Here is an 18,022-nt window from a genome sequence, read left to right on the forward strand (position 1 = left end):
GCGGGGATTCAGAAGACACTTGACCCTCTAGGCGCCGTCTCCCTGCTGAGCATCATGGCGCTGAGCGGTCGACTGGCTTTGGCCGCGCTCAGACTGTGGGGCCCCGGAGGTGAGCCACGGCAGGGAAGCCACCGGGTCCTGCAGATAGGCAGTCGGAGGTGTTTTAGGGGCGGGCAGCTGAAAGCAATTGAGGTCATGAGAACCTGGCAGGTGCGCTCTTCCACAAGGCTCGACTGATCGGCCTCATCTGTCCCTCATCTCTTTAAAGATTTTTTTTTTTTTTAATGCAGCTATTTCCATTGCAGCATGGTCTTTGAATCGTTTTGTGGAAGTTCATTGTATGGGTGTCTCATACTTTCTGTCAAGAAAGTATGACATACTTTCTATTTCCTAAGCTCGAATTATTACAAATAAGTTGTGTTGAATAACCTTGTTTGCGCGCCGTTTTGAGGATGGATTCCCAATAGAATGCCTTGTGTAAAGTTTATGGCTTGTGTTGTTTTGAGACTGGGTCTCCTAGTTCGTACTGACCTCCAGCTGGCTGTGTGAAGGACTATGACCTTGAACTCCCCAGCCTGCTGTTTCCACCTCCAACTGCTAAGATTACAGTCACGGCCGCCACTTCCAGTTGTTGTTTGTTTTAATTGACCCCCCCATAAAGGTTGTGAGGTTAAAATTTCACCAACAGTCAGACTGTCTGCAAAATAGTAACATGTTTTGTATAGTTCTGGAAATGATCTATGTCGAGCGTATTTTCAGTTTCAAACGGGTGAGTTTAGAGAGAGAAATCATCACATTGATATTCAAAAATATCCAACAGAAATCTACCGAAGAAGCTCCTTTAAGGTATCCCGGTGGAGCTCCCAGTCAAGAGAGTCCCTGGTGGAACAGAGTAACTCCTTTGGTGAGGTCTTTCAGTAAAGGAACAAATAGCAGCACAGAGAGATAATATCAAATTGGATACTTGCTACCCCCAACAAAAACGACCAAGGAAGTTGGTAGTCAGCTAGAGTTCAGGCGCTTTTACATGTGAGGTAAACAACAGGAACCTTTATTGGAAATGGTCACCTAGCTGTTCTCCTAGGCTCAGTGCTTTCACTGCTGGGTTGTTTTGCTCTTCTCTTCCTTCCTGTCACACAGTTAGGGGAGCCAGCCCATTCAGACCTTGGACTTTGAGACAAACATGGGTCTGAAATGGGGGTTATCAACCCTGCCTCCAAAACCAGCTTCTCAGTGAGCTCAAACAACACATAGTTTACCAATGTGATGGACATGTTTGGATTTTTTTTTCTTTTTTGTGCTGGGGATCAATCTTAGGCTTTGCACTTCTCTGGCAGGCTAAGCTAGCACTGTGCTTCCAAATATCCCAGTCTAGAGTCCTTAATTTTTAGGGCCTACAGTTGTTAGCAAGGAAATCTAAGTGCCCAATAATGGATAAATACTTGAGTACACAATGGTCTATCCCCTTGCTGTGTGGAAGACTTTACTAAAGAGGTGTGCAGTCAGGCTATGGCTACAGAGCTTTTTCTCTGCAGCGGACCTTTGGGTGCTGCGGATGGAGCAGGGATCAGGAAAGACACTCAGATTCATGGAGGCATTTCTGATATCTGATCATCTGTCATTAGCCCGACATGGAAACCCTGGGGATGTCTGTAAGGAGGAGCGACTTTACAGAACATTTCTTCTGCTCTTGATTTTAGATCTTGGGATTCTTAGGTGACTTCATCCTTTTATCTCTTTGCAGTGTCTCGGGCATCACTCAATGCCAGCCTCTGGGTCTCTTCATCCCAGGGGTTTCCCATGTCATGTAGACGTACTTTAAGTCACACCTTAAGTAAATATTAAGTAGATATTGTCAGCGACTTGCAAACATTTTTTGTACAGGTGACTGAGAAATGTTCTTCATGTGCCCTGACATTGGATGGCTGGCAGTTGCCAGGCACTCAGCAGTGGTCACAACTTTTCTCTTAACCCTTTTGTATTCTCACATGGTTTGTATTTAAGAGGAGTTCAGACAATGTTAGGGCACGCACTATAAGTGAGCTGTCCTCGGTGCTGTGTGAGATGGGGTGTTTGGAGGGGGAGAGATGGTTTTGGAGCCAGAGTTTTCTTTTTCTAATTCTTTATTGTTTTCATCCGGAGCCCCCTTGGAGGGTTTCACAGACTTAGCTCAGAAGAGGGACCTTGGTAAATTGCTTTTATGCCCTCCTCTGATACAGCAGGACCTTCAGAAGCATTGGCCCATCTCTGCAGTGGAGGAAGAGGTGAGGCCTTTCTCCTGTTGTTTTTTCTTGCTGTTGTCTTCTGTGTTTCCTGTACTCTCTGGTGAGAGGTTTATAAACATAGGTTCCTCCAAATCAGACTAAGAATTAGGGGTGGGGATGTAATTCCGAGATAAAGCTCTTGCCTCTTCACCCCCAGCACAATAAAACAATGCCAAAACCAGCAACAAAACCCACCAGTCATCTTTGGCCTCCTTGCTTTGAACTTTGTCGGCCGAGGCTCCGGGTGATGGAGAATTACTGCTGGCTTGCTGGTGGCACACAAGTCCCAGAATAACTGAACACTGTGTGGACAGGGCAGCTGTGTACTGCAGGTCATAGAAGGGAGAGCTGACAGGCACCCTAACAGGAGAGGGAGCCAGCACCGTTGCCTTTAAGAGGAGGTCCGGTGATTATCCTTGGGATTCAGCAAGCAAGCATAAACTTTGTGGATTATGGCACTTTGAAGAGGAGATCATGCTTCTCAGGCAGAATATGCTGGATGGGGAAAGGGTTAGAACCACTAGGATTTAGGACATGAAAACAAATAAACCTAAAACGAAGGGTTAAAACTGTCGCTAGAAGCCAGGCAGTGGTGACGCATGCCTTTAATCCCAGCACTTGGGAGGCAGAGGCAGGCAGATCTCTGTGAGTTCAAGGCCAGCCTGGTCTACAAGAGTTAGTTCCAGGACAGCTCCAAAGCTACAGAGAAGCCCTGTCTCGAAAGCCAAAAAATCAAACAAACAACAACAAAACCTGTCACTAGAATGGTGATGGCGTGAGGAGAGCTGGGAGAGCAGCAGGATGGGAAGGCAGTTTTGTGAGGAGTGTAGAACGTGACAAGAGAGCAGAGACTGTTGGGATCTTCCTGCTAGGAGACAGGCTCTGAAGATGTATTGTTAGCATCTTTATTCTGGGTTGTATTGTGAGCAAAAGACATAGTCTCAGTTGTCTGTTTTACGTCTGTGTTAACTTTAGACTAGTCATTTATGTGGGGAGGGTCAATCTGATCTGCTCTAACCAGTGTGGAGAAGTCTTTATACTGGTCATTAGGGACATCTTATGGGAAAATTGACCCAGTGTCCCAGTTCTCAAGGTGTGAGGAAAAGTTTCTGTGACCTGAGGCTGAAGGCCCTGAATCCAGGGCAGATTACCGTGGTGATGGAGACATTGCAGCTTGGTTAGATATCAAGAGAGCCCCGAGTCAAGGCTGTAGATTCAGGAACCTTCCAGGACCATGTGAAACTGCAGTGCCCAGTGTTTCTTTGGCTGCAGAATTTGGTGGGGGCATTTTCAGGCCAGGTTGCAGGTTCTGTGCTGTTTATTGCTTTGTGTGTATGTGTGTGTGTGTGTGTGTGTGTGTGTGTGTCTGTCTGTGTGTACGCACGCACGCACGTATGCATGCACATGTGTTCATGTGAGTGGGTACGTGTGTGTATATGGAGGCCATAGATTAATGTAAGAAGTCTTTCTCAATCATTTTATACCCTTTTTTATTTATTGTTTAAAAAAGTTTATGTATTTTATGTGTATGGGTGTTTTCCTTGCCTGCATGTCTATACAGCCTAGCACCATATGCATGCAGTTCCTGTCAAGGCCAGAAGGGGACATGGGAGCCCCTGGAACTGGAATCACTGATGGTTGTGAGTCACCATGTAGGTGCTAGAAATTTAACCTAGGTCTTCTGGAAGAGCAGTATATACTCTTGACTGCCGGGCCATCTCCAGCCTCTTGTACCTTTTTTTTTTTAGGATTTATTTTTATTATTTTTAGTTATATGTGGTTGTGTGTGCCTGCATATGCGTGGGTATGTTCACATGGGTACAAGTGCCAGAAAAGGATAGGCGCATCAGATCCTCTAGAGCTGGAGTTATAGACAGTTGTGAGCTGCCATAGCTGCCATGTGCATCTGGCAATTGAAACTGGGTCCTCAGGAAGAGCAGCCAGTGTTCTTCTGAACCAGCTCTCCAGCCCTCTACTTTGGTTTTTGAGACAAGGTCTCTTACCAGTTTGGCTAGGTTGATTGGCTAGTGAGCTCCAGGGATCACACTTGGTTTTTACATGGATGCCAGGGCTCCAGCTTTTCTTCCAGTTAAATTTCTAGGTATTGCATCATTCATATATGCTGATGCCAATGAAAAGAAGCCAAAAATTAAATACTATGCCTGGTACCCCGCCCCCCCCAAAGCCTTCCCCTCTATCTCTTCTCCTTCCTGTAAATTATCCTGCTGTTTCTTTATATATAAATAAAAAAACTGAAATTGTTACAACTCAAGCTACATACTAGTAGCTCAAGTCTTGCCCATTTGTGGCAGTGTCTGTCCTTATAACTGATTCGTGGACAGGCCCCACACTACCAGATTCCAGTCTATCCGAGAATACAATGATACATCCTGTATGATGGATGCCTAGTCATTAAGTGGGCCTCTCAAACCAATTCCCCACATCCTCAAAGCCACACATTTCTTCACGGTGCTGCTTGGGAATAAGACTCAACCTGAATACAAGCCACATACTACTGATTCCTCATGGACCATGTGGCATGGAACCTCCCTCTCCCCTAAACCCTGTAAGAAGGTACCCCCGCTCTGTTTCAGGGGCCAGAGTTGTCCCAGAGCCCTTCCCTTGTGCTGTCTTTTCATGGTGCTGATAACTCTTGGTTTGAATCTCCTACCCGGTCCCCTCTGAACCTCAAACCTAAAACTTTTCGGTGATTATATTTTTGTTCTTTATTCCTTACTTAGAGCTTAGATACATTTTAATACTTGATAGGGATTTTGGTGCTTTGCCCCATTTAGTTTAGAATACCTCTTAATGCATTAATGCACTAATGCGTTCCCTTATTTATGTAAGATATGTTCAATTTTTTAAAAAATATTTTTGAGATAGGGTCTCACTGTGTAGGCTTGGCTGGCCTGGAATTCCCTATGTCAGCTTGGTTGATGCTGAACTAACAGCAAATGAGAAATTACTGAGGAACTTGGTGAAAGAATTATTTTTCTTAAAGTTTTGATTCCTACAATTTTTTTTGAGGCAGGATCTCTCTACATGGCCCTGACTGTCCTAGAAATCACCATGTATACCAGGCTAGACTTGAACCCTCAGAGGTTCCTTCCTTTACCTCCTGAATGCTGGGATTAAAGGCATGTTCCACTATACCTGGCTGCTTCTTTTTTTGAAGGGGGAGGCAGGGTTTCTCTGTGTAGCTTTGGAGACTGTTGGAACTTGCTCTGCAGACCAGGCTAGCCTCAAACTCACAGTGATCCTCCTGCCTCGGCCTCCTGAGTGCTGGGTTTCACATTTTTCCTGAATGAAAAACCTCTTGAGGCATCATTGGAGCCCATCACTTGTACATTGCCTTCTGTGTAGTTTTCCTTTGAAAAAAATGAGTTCATTTTCTCTTACTATTTTCTGACATTTGAAGTGACCCTCAGGCCCTTTGAGAGCTGTGTGGGGAGCCTTGATTTGCCAGATGCATGGCCTTGCTTTATTGTATAGGTTTGGCCGCTCTCATGGTATGTTTTTTTTTTCTTTCTGGGGTCATCTATGGAGCCTCATTCTTAACCCGATTATATAACAGTGTAAACTCTGAGCTTCTAAATGTTCTTCAAGCTTCACGGTATCTAGCACTTCCTGTGGGAATATCTTCGACACTACAGCCAGAGTGATTTCCTCATTGTTAACAAGCATCCTTAGCATCAGCAGCTGTCTTTCTACAGTCTTCAAAGGAGGCTTTCCCCAGTTGGCCGAATGAAACTGTCCATCTGCCTTGTCAGGAGCTGAATTAGGCAGCGATGATCTGAAATTCTTCAGCAACTCTCAGAGGGTCTTGATAGGGGTTAGGAAACCCATAACCAAAAATCCCAGCCCAGATTTTCTTCCTCTAGGCTTCATCCTTTTATCCTTTTATCTTTTTTTTTTTTTTTGAGGGAGAGAGGAGAGTGTACTTTACTGTTTTATTAAATAGTTGGCAATTTTTTTTGCAATCCCAAAGTCATAAAGATATATCCCTCTGTGATTTTTCTTAGAGATCTTATTGTTTTGTGTTTTGAGACAGGGTTTTTCTGTGTAGCTTTGGTGCCTGTCCTGGAGCTAGCTCTTGTAGACCAGGTTGGCCTCAAACTCAAGAGATCCGCCTGCCTCTGCCTCCCAAGTGCTGGGATTAAAGGTGTGCACCACTACCGCCTGGCTGAGATCTTATTATTCTACACTATGATACATTATCTTTTGAGATGGGCTCTTGCCATATTGCCAAGAATGGGTTTGAACTCCTAGTATTAAGGGGCCCTCCTGCCTCAGTAGTCATGATTATAGGATATGCCAATGTGCTTAGCTTATTTCAAATCAGTATTTGTATATGATGAAGAAGGGTGTCAAATGTGATTTTTTTCTCATTAACATCTGATTATTCCCACGTTTAAATATTAAATAACAGCAATACAAAAGACCTTTTCCTATTAAAAAAGCACTATATACCTTGATTATTGCAAATTAAATCACCATATGTGGGTCTGTATCTAGATTCTGGACTCTGTATTGTGGTGTAAGTCTAAGAACTCCACCCCGCCCCCTTTTCCACAGTTGTCCTTGGCACATAGGCTTTATCCCAAGAGAGGCTGTCTTAGCCACTGTTCTAGTCCTGTGAAGAGACAGCGTGACCATGGCAACTCTTATACAGGAAAGCATTTAATTGGAGCTGGCTTCCAGTTTCAGAGGCTTAGTCCATTATCATGGTAGGGAGCATGGCAGTGTGCAGGTAGGCATGGTGTTGCAGAAGTAGCTGAGAGTTTCATCCTGAACCCAAGACAGAGAGATTGGGCTTGGCATGGGCTTTTCAAAATTCAAAGCCCACCCCACGTGGCACACTTCCTCCAACAAGGCCACACCTCCTAATCCTTCTCAAATAGTGCCACACCCTGGTAACTAAGCATTCAAATGTATGAGCCTATGGGGGCTATTCTTATTTAAAACACCACAGAGGTTATAACAAACCTTTCCTTTGATACAGAATGTTTTTGGTTTTGTTTTTTTGCTTTCTGAGACAGAGTCTTTCTATATAGTCCTGGCTGTCCTGAAACACTGTGTAGACCAGGCTGGCCTAGAAATGACAGGGATCTGCCCACCTCTGTCTCCCAGGCTCTAGGACTAAAGGGATGCACTGCCACACTGGGTCTGATACAGGACTTTGTTCCTCTTGGGGGTTACTGGATAAGACAGGAAAGGGTGATAAAGAAAGAAGAGGTGCCAGCCCACGGTGGCACAGGTCTTTAATCACAGTGCTTCGGAGGCAGAGGCAGGAAAATCTCTGAGTTCCAGGCCAGCCTGGTCTCCAGAACTAGTTCCAGGAAAGTCAAGGGAACCCTGTCTCAAAAAACAAACAAACAAACAAAAAAAAAAAAAGGTAAAGTCAGGAAGGAGGGAGAATACTGTAGTGGAGAAGAGAAAAGACGGTGCTGAATGAGAGGAGCCAGGTTGCAATAAGCAAGAGACAGAGATAATAAATAAATAGAATGAAAATTAAAAAGGCAGGAGTTCTGGGAGAAAAAGCATGAATGCTCAGAAACAAAGATTCTGATGAATGCCTTATCACAGATTCTCTGTGACAGTAAGAGTCTCCCCAGTGGAGTGCTCAGATAAATCAGTGGACCATTAGTCAAATGAAAGCAGGTTCAGACTCCAGACTCCAGGGAGGACTCTCACATGTCTACCTGAGGAGGTGACAGATATTTGGGCACAGAAGGCTCAATCTGTCACTTGGCACTGATCCTGATGACTCCTGATGAGACCGGATCATACCTGGCGGTGGGGGAGGGTGTCTCACATTGAGTGCCTATACTGTCAACACAGAGCAGAGTTCTTGCTTTAAAGGGAGTAAGACATAGTTTATCCTGAGCCCAGTATGAGAGGCCATGCTGGAATCATGGACTCGGGTTAAATCTCAATCTAGAATGAGTTATATAAGCTTCCAGTCATAGACTATAGGACAGTCAGAAATTTGTGTATTTACCGAGTACATTGGTGGGGACATCAATGGTAGCTATGCATATTGAAAAGTGGTTATCTGGATGACACTCGAGAGAAGTGCGTGTCCATCTTTGGTGGTGGAAAGAGCACAGGGCACTCGCTTTTGCTGACCTCAGACTGATTGCCACCTGCTGCCTGTCTTTGTGCTCTTGCCGTCAGTGTTACAGGTGGGAGAAGGCCCATAGCCCTCTCTGTGGGAGCCTCCAGCGCCTTCGGATGTGGGGGCAGCAGTGAGAAGGCGAAGCTCTCTCTGCAGGATGTGGCTGAGCTGCTTCGGACCAGAGCCTGCAGGAGGGTCGTGGTCATGGTGGGAGCTGGCATCAGCACACCGAGTGGCATCCCAGACTTTAGGTATGGCACAGTTCCCTGTGATGTCATTCCCCACTCTGTTCTGCAGGGCTCACCCTTCCCCTTCTGTCTCCACAGATCCCCAGGGAGTGGCCTCTACAGCAACCTGCAGCAGTATAACATCCCATACCCAGAGGCCATTTTTGAACTTGACTTTTTCTTTCACAATCCCAAACCGTTTTTCACACTGGCCAAGGAGCTGTACCCTGGGCACTATAAGCCTAATGTCACCCACTACTTCCTTCGACTGCTCCATGACAAGGAGCTGCTTCTGCGGCTCTACACACAGAACATCGATGGGCTCGAGAGAGGTGAGCCGCTTGCTCCTTGCATGCCTGTGCCTGCTCCTAAGGAGGACTGTCTGTGCTAGTGTCTATGTGTCATCCCTGGGACGTTACCAGGCAGCTGCTATGCCTGTGCCTGCTCCTAAGGAGGACTGTCTGTGCTAGTGTCTGTATGTCATCCCTGGGACGTTACCAGGCAGCTGCTATGCCTGTGCCACTTCTGTGTTTGAGCCACAACTGAACCCTCTCGGTAGGCCTGTCTCCCACATACCTTCTGGGGTTTGAGTTTTGGATGGAACTAAAGTTCACATTATTTTGAATCTGGTGTGGATCTATCTCTCTTTCCCCCTCCCGCTCTCCTCTCTTCTTCCCTTTTTCTTTTCCTCTCCGACTCCCTCTCTCCCATGAGTCCTTTCCCTCAGTTTCCATTGATGACACATGGCCAGGCCTTGTTCTCTGTCCTCTTTTACCCTCCGGTTGTTTTCAGGCAGAACCTTCGCATTGTAATGTTCATATAGAAACAGAGTCTAAATATCTCTGGATATCCCTGGAAGATACAGCTTTGTTAAGCATAGCTCTGGTAGCGTTATATGAAGATACAGCCTTGTTAAGCATAGCTCTGGTAGGGTTATATGAAGATACAGCCTTGTTAAGCATAGCTCTGGTAGCGTTATATGAAGATACAGCCTTGTTAAGCATAGCTCTGGTAGGGTTATATGAAGATACAGCCTTGTTAAGCATAGCTCTGGTAGCGTTATATGAAGATACAGCCTTGTTAAGCATAGCTCTGGTAGCGTTATATGAAGAACCACCAGCATTTCTGTGTTGTCCTGCTCAGTCAGACCTGTTTTGGTTCTGCCTCACCCAGTGACAGCAGCAGTGAGGGAGAATTTGCTGGTGCTTCCTCAAGGTGCACTCTGCAGCCATGGCAGTGGTCAGTGAACAGCCACCTTCTCAGACACGAGGGGGTGCTGTGGTCTGAACAAAGGTGGCCCCCTACTTCAGGGACAGGATCCTTCTAAGGAAGAATCTACAGCTCAGAAGCACAGAGACAGCAGTGGCTGCCCCACTCAGGCTGCCTTTTCCCCCAGACAGCAGCAATGAACTTCATGAGAAATCTTTGGTTGTTGAGAAGGTTCTGCTATTGCCCATGCTGGCCTCATGCTGGCCTCTTGTATTTCCTCCCGCAGACTGTCTTAGAACTCTCAGTTCTTTAGTCTCAGTCAGGATCCAGGCATGGGCCACCACACCTGACTCAGAGGTCACTTTCTGGTCGCCTGTCAGCCACACAGCTGTTTTTGTCCTGTCAAGTCCAGGAGTTGGGCTTTGTGCTTGCATCGCCATCACGGGCTGCACACTGAGCTTTGGTTTGCATTTCAGCGTCTGGTATTCCTGCCTCAAAGCTGGTTGAAGCTCATGGGACCTTTGCATCAGCTACGTGCACAGTCTGTCGAAGGTCCTTCCCGGGGGAGGACTTCTGGGTGAGTTACCCCTCGTGAAATTGTTTCTGCCTTCTGCAGTCCTTGGGGGTGGAAGATCTGTAATAGTGGTATTTTATGATTGTTTATTTGCTTGTTTTTGAAGCAGGATACTATCAGTGGTCTGAAACTCACCAAATTGCCTAGGCTGGCTGGCCAGGGAACCCTAGGGATCCACTTTTCTCTGCCTCTCCAGAGTGGGATTACTGGTATATGTCACCATGCCTGGCTTTTGTTTGTTTGAGACAGGGTCTCACTATTTAGAGCAGGCTGGCCTGGAACTCACGAGGATCCAACTGCTTCTGTTGGGATTAAGGATGTGCTAAACCATGTTTGGCTCCTTTATTTTTAATTTAAAAAATACATACTTATAAAAGAAAGGGAGGGTATAGGGAGATGGCTGGGTGGATAAAGTGCTGGGCAGGTGTGGCAGCCCACCTAGAATCTCAGATTCCTAGTACAAGCTGATAGCTGGCTTAGCTCTGCTAAACCCAAAGGCCTGCGTTTAGATTCCCAACACCCATGTAAAAGTTGGGCTTCATATTCTACATGTCTGTAACCCTGGGATGAGTGGGTAGAGACAGGTATATCTGTGGAGCTCATTGGCCAACCAGCTAGCCTAACTGGTGAGCTGCAAATGGGGAGACCCTATCTCAAAACATAAGGTGAAGCCAAGCCGTGGTGCGCGCCTTTAATCCCAGCACTTGAGGCAGAGGCAGGCGGATCTCTCTGAGTTCAAGGCCAGCCTGGTCTACATTATTGAACTTCAGGATAGCCAGGACTAGATAGAGAGACCTGTCTCAAAACACACATGGCACACATATGGAGAGTGACTGAAGAAGGTGCTCGGCATCCACCTCTGTCTTCCACAGGTATGTGCACAGGTGTGGGTCCACATCCGCAGTCCTATCCTGTAAGGTCCAGAGAATCACCTACAGTCAATCCGCAGTCCTATCCTGTAAGGTCCAGAGAATCACCTACAGTCAATCCGCAGTCCTATCCTGTAAGGTCCAGAGAATCACCTACAGTCAATCTGCAGTCCTATCCTGTAAGGTCCAGAGAATCACCTACAGTCAATCCGCAGTCCTATCCTGTAAGGTCCAGAGAATCACCTACAGTCAATCTGCAGTCCTAGCCTGGAAGGTCCAGAGAATCACCTACAGTCAATCCGCAGTCCTAGCCTGGAAGGTCCAGAGAATCACCTACAGTCACTGTGCTTTCTGTTTCAAGCAGTGAGTTTGTTAAGCATATATAGCAAACAAAAGGGAAAGAACAAGCAGCAAGAACGTGGGTAGGTAGAAGTGGCAGACAGACAGCAAAGCTTTAGGCCAGAAAGGTGGCTTAGCTTAAGTTGTCTGCTACCAGGCCTGATAAATTGAGTTTGAAATGATTATCGTTTCTTTCCTTCATCCCTGGCTCCATCTCTCCCCTCCTTGCTCCATTCTTCCATTCCTTCTAGGGCATCAGTTTGGAAGTTGTTATAGTTTAAAGCAGATGCTCCCCCACACATGGCAAACATTTGTATGTCTGAGCACCCAGTCTGCAGTTAGTGCTGGTGTAGAGCCTTTGGGATATGAGGCCTGACTGACAGAAGTAGGCCACTTGGGTGGCCCTTTGAAGGCTGCTATACCAGCTTCAGGTTCTGGTCTTTTGTAGTAATTAGAGCGGCGGCGGGGCTGCATCCCCAACACCCCAGCCGCCTGCTCGGCTAGCTTATGCCCCGAAATAATTACATGGACACTGTATTCTTTTAAACACTGCTTGGCCCATTCTCTTCTAGGCTAATTCTCACATATTAATTTAGCCCATTTCTAATCATCTGTGTTGCGCCCCTAGGTGCACTTACCGGGAAGATTCTAGCCTATGTCCATCCTGGGTCGGAGCTTCATCCCGGGAGCGGGGCATGGCGTCTCTCTCAGGCGTCTGCTCCCGAGAGGAGAGCTGTGGAGACTGAGCTCACTTCCTCTTCCTCCCAGCGTTCTGTTCTGTTTACTCCTCCCACCTATCCTCTAACCAATAAAATGGGCCAAGGCAGTTCCTTTATTAGCCAATGACCTTCCTCCATCAGTCTTTGCTTTGAGCTTCCAGGTTGGCCATAGTATGAAAAGCTGCAGCCATACATTCCCATCTTCACAAATGGAGCCTGTCTTAGTTAGGGTGTCTATTGCTGGGAAGAGACACCATGACTGTGGCAACTCTTAGAAAACATTTAATTGGGACTGGCTTATAGTTCAGAGGCTTTGTCAATCATCATCATTGTGGGATATTGATGGCATGCAGGCAGACATGGTGCTGGAGAAGGAGCCAAGAGTTCTACATCTGGATCTCCAAGCAGCAGGAAGAGACTGAGACCCACTAGGCCTGGCTTGAGTTTCTGAGACCCCAAAACCCACTCCCAGTGACACACTTCCTCCAACAATGTTACATGTACTCCAGCAAGGCCACACTTTCCAGTAGTGTCAGTCTCGATCTATGGGACCATTTTCAAACTTCCACAGAGCTAATCCTGGCACCATGATGGACTGAACTCCCTCTCCAGCTGTGAGTCACAATAATATTTCCTCCCTTAAGTTGCTTCTGCCAGGCATTGGTCATAGTTCTGAGAAGAGTGCTGTGACCAAAGCTATATAATCTCTTTGTGCCCTTTTAGTAGTAACTAACACGTACATACTTCTTTTTGCTCACATTTCAGATATTTTTCCTAGCTGAGTTATAGTGTATACTTGTAACTGCAGAATTCAAGGGCTAGATGGTGGGGGATCGTGAGCTCAGGGCTAACCTAGACTACGTAGTAAAACTCTTTTTTTTTTTGTTTTTTGTTTTTTGTTTTTCGAGACAGGGTTTCTCTGTGGTTTTGGAGCCTGTCCTGGAACTAGCTCTTGTAGACCAGGCTGGTCTCGAACTCACAGAGATCCACCTGCCTCTGCCTCCCAAGTGCTGGGATTAAAGGCGTGCGCCACCACCGCCCGGCTGAAATTATGTTTGTTCATCTCTGCTTTGTTAGGGCTTTCTTTCCTTAATCTTTTTTTTAATATTTATTTATTATGTATACAATATTCTGTCTGTATGCCTGCAGGCCAGAAGAGGGCACTAGACTCCATTACAGATGGTTGTGAGCCACCATGTGGTTGCTGGGAATTGAACTCAGGACCTTTGGAAGAGCAGGCAATGTTCTTAACCTCTGAGCCATCTCTCCAGCCTAAAACTCTCTAAAAAACCCTCATAAGGATCTTAGATGCTTCCTTGTAGTAAACATATAGCACAAAAGTCATTATTCATACCATTTTTAAAATATTTATTTCATATATGTATATGTGTGCCCTAGTGCATATATGTGCACCACATGGGTGCGGGAGCCGGTAGAAGTCAGAAGGCATTGGATGCCCTGAGACTGGAGTTACAGACAGTTGTGAGCTGCCATGCGGGTTCTGGAACCTGAACCTGGATCTTTTGCAAGAACAACAAGTGTGCTTAACCACTGAGCCATCGCTTCAGTCCCCATTTTCATAATTTTTAAATGTAGTTCCAAGGTATTAAGTATATTCTTAATGTTCTGCAGCCAGCACTACCATTTATTTCCAGAACAATCTTTATCATACCAATCAGAAACTCCATAGCTATTAAACACCAGCTTCCCCCGAGCCTGTGGTACTGTTTCTTCTATTGTCACCTATGCACTGGCCTTTTGTGACTGGCTAGTTTCAGAGTGTGATGTCTTCAGATTTCGCCATCCTGTGGTGTGTGTCTGACTTTCCGTCCTTTCCTAAGTTTGCTAATGTCCCACTCTACAGCCGGCCGTGCTTTACACTTGCGTTCCTTTGCTGGTGTAGACTTGGTTTGTTGCTACCCTTTAATTATTGAGAGTGAATGTGGGTGTGCAGATATCTCTCTGAGGTCCTGATTTCAGTTCTTCCCATTGTATTCCTAGGTATGAAATTGTATCCTATGGGAAACCTAACTCTTAATTTTTTTTGCGGTTTCATGGAACTTTTTCACAGAGGCTGCACCAGTTACATCCCTGCCCGTTGTCTCCTGCACTATTTTCCTCTGCTGACATTGTCTGCTCTGCACAGAACTTTGCAGCTTTGGTGCTGTCAGGGTGTTCTTCATTTGGTTGGCTATGCTTTTGGCATTTATCATAGCTTTTTTGTGTTTTTTCGTAAGGGGTTAAATGTTTTAGCTCTTACATTTATGAATTTGATCCTTTTTGAATTAATTTTTGTGTGTAATATATAATAAGTTTTGTATATAATATATATTATACATATATGGTTCCAACTTGTCAGATGAGATAAAAGTCAATCTAGTTTGTCACAAGGAATTACCTTTATTGGAGTTTATTAGTATTGTGGACTCAGAGACAATTCAGGAACTCGAGAATGTGCCGTGATGAGACTGTGTTCACGGCTTACTCTCAGGGGCTTATTTGGGATTGTGACTGGTGTGCAGGGTAGAACCGTCTCATGAGGAAACCGTGGTTTGGAATAGTTCATGAGGTCTGCATTTGCCAGTGAGTGCAAGCCGTCCCAGAGACAGTCCTTTGTCCCTCTGGACAAATATCCCTGTCCCCCTACCTTGTTCCCTTCCTTTTCTCCTTCATTCTCTATCTCTTGTCTTTGTCTCTTATTCCCTCCTGCCCTTTGTCCTTTTGGACAAATAAATATCCTTTTTGTGCTGAGAACTTGGTCTTGGGGTGTCTTGGGCCGAATACTGGTCTATTCACATATGACCTGAGACTCTAGATAGACCTACCATCTACAGGCGCTACCTTCTCTCAGTAGTCCCTTGGGCTGTGGATTGAGTCCTCAACACATAGCCTTTGGAGTTAAGTTTTTAAATCAACTTTATTTTTTAGTGCTTTAGCAAAATTAAGTAGAAAGTACAGATAGTTACCGTATATCTGTATTCTATTGCACACACAGCTTCCATCACTGTCAACATTACACCAAAGTCAGTCACTTTGCAGCTGATGAGCCCACACTGACGACATTCTTCCCAGGATCCACCGTAACCTTAGTGTGGTATATTCTATGGGTTTGGATAAACGTGTAGAGACAAGTATCCATTAGTGTGGTATCATGCACAGTACTGTCTCCTCAAGTTCCTCTGTGTTCTGCTTATCCTTCTTCTACCCCAACCTCTAGCAATTCTGATCTCATTTCTTACCATTCTCTTTTCTAGAGTGTCATAATGTTGGGATCACATAGCGTGCAGCCTTTCGTACTGGCTTCTTTCACTTACCAGGGTGTATTTGTTCCTTCCATGTATTTTCCTGGCCTGGCAGCTGACTTCTTATTTGTTCTGAGTAATGTGCAATTTGTCTAGATATACCATGGTTTATCCGTTCTGCTAGCAATATGAATGTTTCATTTCAAGCATATAAATCACTTTATACAGCTTTTGTGTGGACAGACATTTTCAGGTTCTTTGGGAAAATATCAAGAAACTTTTTTTTGTTTTTCTTTTAATCTTTTTTTTTTCTTTTTCAAGACAGGGTTTCTTTGTGTAAGAGTTCTGACTGTCCTAGAACTCACTTTGTAGATCAGGCTGGCCTCAGACTCACTGAAATCCACCTGCCTTGCTTCCAAGTGCTAAGATTAAAGGCATGTGCCACACTGCCCAGCAAGAAACAATTTTTGGATCATTGTAGCAGTGTGTTTTGTAAGAAGCACAAAACTAAGGCTACATATAACTTAGTGGTGTATGTAGCGGGTGTAATTTAGAGAGCTTGACTAGCTCATGTGTGGCCCTGGGTTCGGTTCCCAACATCACACAGAGTCTCTATCTCTTACAGTCTCTATCTCTTACCAACATCACACAGACACACACACCACCCAGCTGTCCAAGTGGCTCTGCTATTGTGCATTCCAATCAGCAGTCAAGAACTCCTACTGCTCCGTGATCAGTATCTTTTGTTATCTGTGTTCAGGATCTGTGTTAGACATCTGTTTAGGTGTGCAGTGATTGATATCTCATTGCTTTGACTTGCATTTCCTTGGAGGTCTTTAATAGTGAACAGCTTCTCAAGTGGTCATTTGTCAGCTGTTCTTCTTTGGGAGGTGTCCATGTATTTTGCTATTTTCTTTTTGTGTGTATATTTTGTTTTTTTTTTTGTTTGTTTGTTTCTTTGAGAAGGGATTTCTCTTTGTAGCCCTGGCTGTCCTGAAACTTGCTTCTTTAGACCAGGCTGGCCTTGAACTCAGAGACCTGCCTGCTTCTGCCTCCTGAGTGCTTAGATTAAAGGCACCACCACTACTCTGTATTTTGCTATTTTCAAAATTGATTCTTTGTTTTGTTTTGTTTTGTTTTTTCGAGACAAGGTTTCTCTGTAGCTTTAGAACCTGTTCTGGAACTTGCTCTGTAGACCATGCTGACCTCAAACTCACAGAGATTTGCCTGTCTCTGCCTGCTGAGTGCTGGGATTAAAGGTGTGGGCCTCCACCTCCTGGCTGATTCCTTTTTTTTTTTAATTATGTGCATTGGTTTATGCCTGCATGTGTGTCTGTGTGAGGATGTTGGATCCCCTAAAACTCGAGGTACAGACAGTTGTGAGCTGCCATGTGGGTGCTGGAAATGAAACCCAGGTCTTCTGGAAGAGCAGCAGTGTTCTTAACCACTGAGCCATCTCCCTAGCCCCCCAAATTGATTTTTATTGTTAAGCTGTACTTGGATTTTTCTTTGGGCCACCAGCTTGCAAATTAATGACACAGAGACTTATTATGACTTGTTAGCTTAGCCTTGTTTTCACCTATCTCTTGTAACTTAAACCAATCCATTTCTATTCTGCACTGTCATGTACCACCTATCCTGCTTCCTCCCTACTTCCTTGAAGCTCTCTCAGGAGCCTAGATTCTTCCTCCTCCTTTCTCTCTCTGCCTGAAAGTCCCAGTTATTGGCCGTTCAGCTTTTTATTATACCAATCACAGCAGTAAATCTTCACACAGTGTACAAATGTCCCACAACACTGAGCTTAAAGAGTTCATTGTACAGCCTGGTCTACAGAGTGAATTCCAGGATAGCCAGGACTATCACACAGAGAAACCCTGTCTTGAAAAACAAAAAACCAAACCAAAACAAAGAGTTTACTATAGAGCTAGCAGGATGGCTCAGCAGGTGTATTATTATATATATTATTATTATAGAGCTAGCAGGACGGCTTGGCAGGTGTATTATTATATATTATTATTATTATTATAGAGCTAGCAGGATGGCTCAGCAGGTGTATTATTATATATTATTATTATTATAGAGCTAGCAGGATGGCTCGGCAGGTGTATTATTATATATTATTATTATTATAGAGCTAGCAGGATGGCTCAGCAGGTGTATTATTATATATATTATTATTATTATAGAGCTAGCAGGATGCTCGGCAGGTGTATTATTATATATATTATTATTATTACAGAGCTAGCAGGATGGCTCAGCAGGTGTATTATTATTATATATTATTATTATTATTATTATTATTATTATTATAGAGCAGGATACTCGGCAAGTGTATTATTATATATATTATTATTACAGAGCTAGCAGGATGGCTCGGCAGGTGTATTATTATATATATTATTATTACAGAGCTAGCAGGATGGCTCGGCAGGTGTATTATTATTTACTTTTCTTTTGT

The 18,022-nt window shown here is 44.8% G+C and overlaps 1 protein-coding gene across 3 annotated transcripts in view; it reads left to right on the plus strand.

The window, feature by feature from the left end:
• The window catches only part of Sirt3 (sirtuin 3), a 26,081-nt gene continuing 8,059 nt past the window's right edge, over nt 1–18,022 (plus strand). The window contains exons 1-4 of one of the 3 annotated variants that reach the window (XM_041667286.1): nt 1–109; nt 8,445–8,636; nt 8,712–8,944; nt 10,298–10,398. In XM_041667286.1, coding sequence (XP_041523220.1) covers nt 8,543–8,636; nt 8,712–8,944; nt 10,298–10,398 — 428 coding nt within the window. In that variant the 5' untranslated portion in view covers nt 1–109; nt 8,445–8,542. Of the gene's footprint in view, nt 110–8,444; nt 8,637–8,711; nt 8,945–10,297; nt 10,399–18,022 lie in introns of those variants that run through there. The other 2 variants (XM_041667287.1, XM_041667288.1) reach the window with 2 other exon arrangements.

The sequence above is a fragment of the Microtus oregoni genome, unplaced genomic scaffold (genome assembly GCF_018167655.1).
Source record: "Microtus oregoni isolate MIOR12 unplaced genomic scaffold, Mior012 000016F_ref0000370, whole genome shotgun sequence".
Lineage (NCBI taxonomy): Eukaryota > Metazoa > Chordata > Mammalia > Rodentia > Cricetidae > Microtus > Microtus oregoni.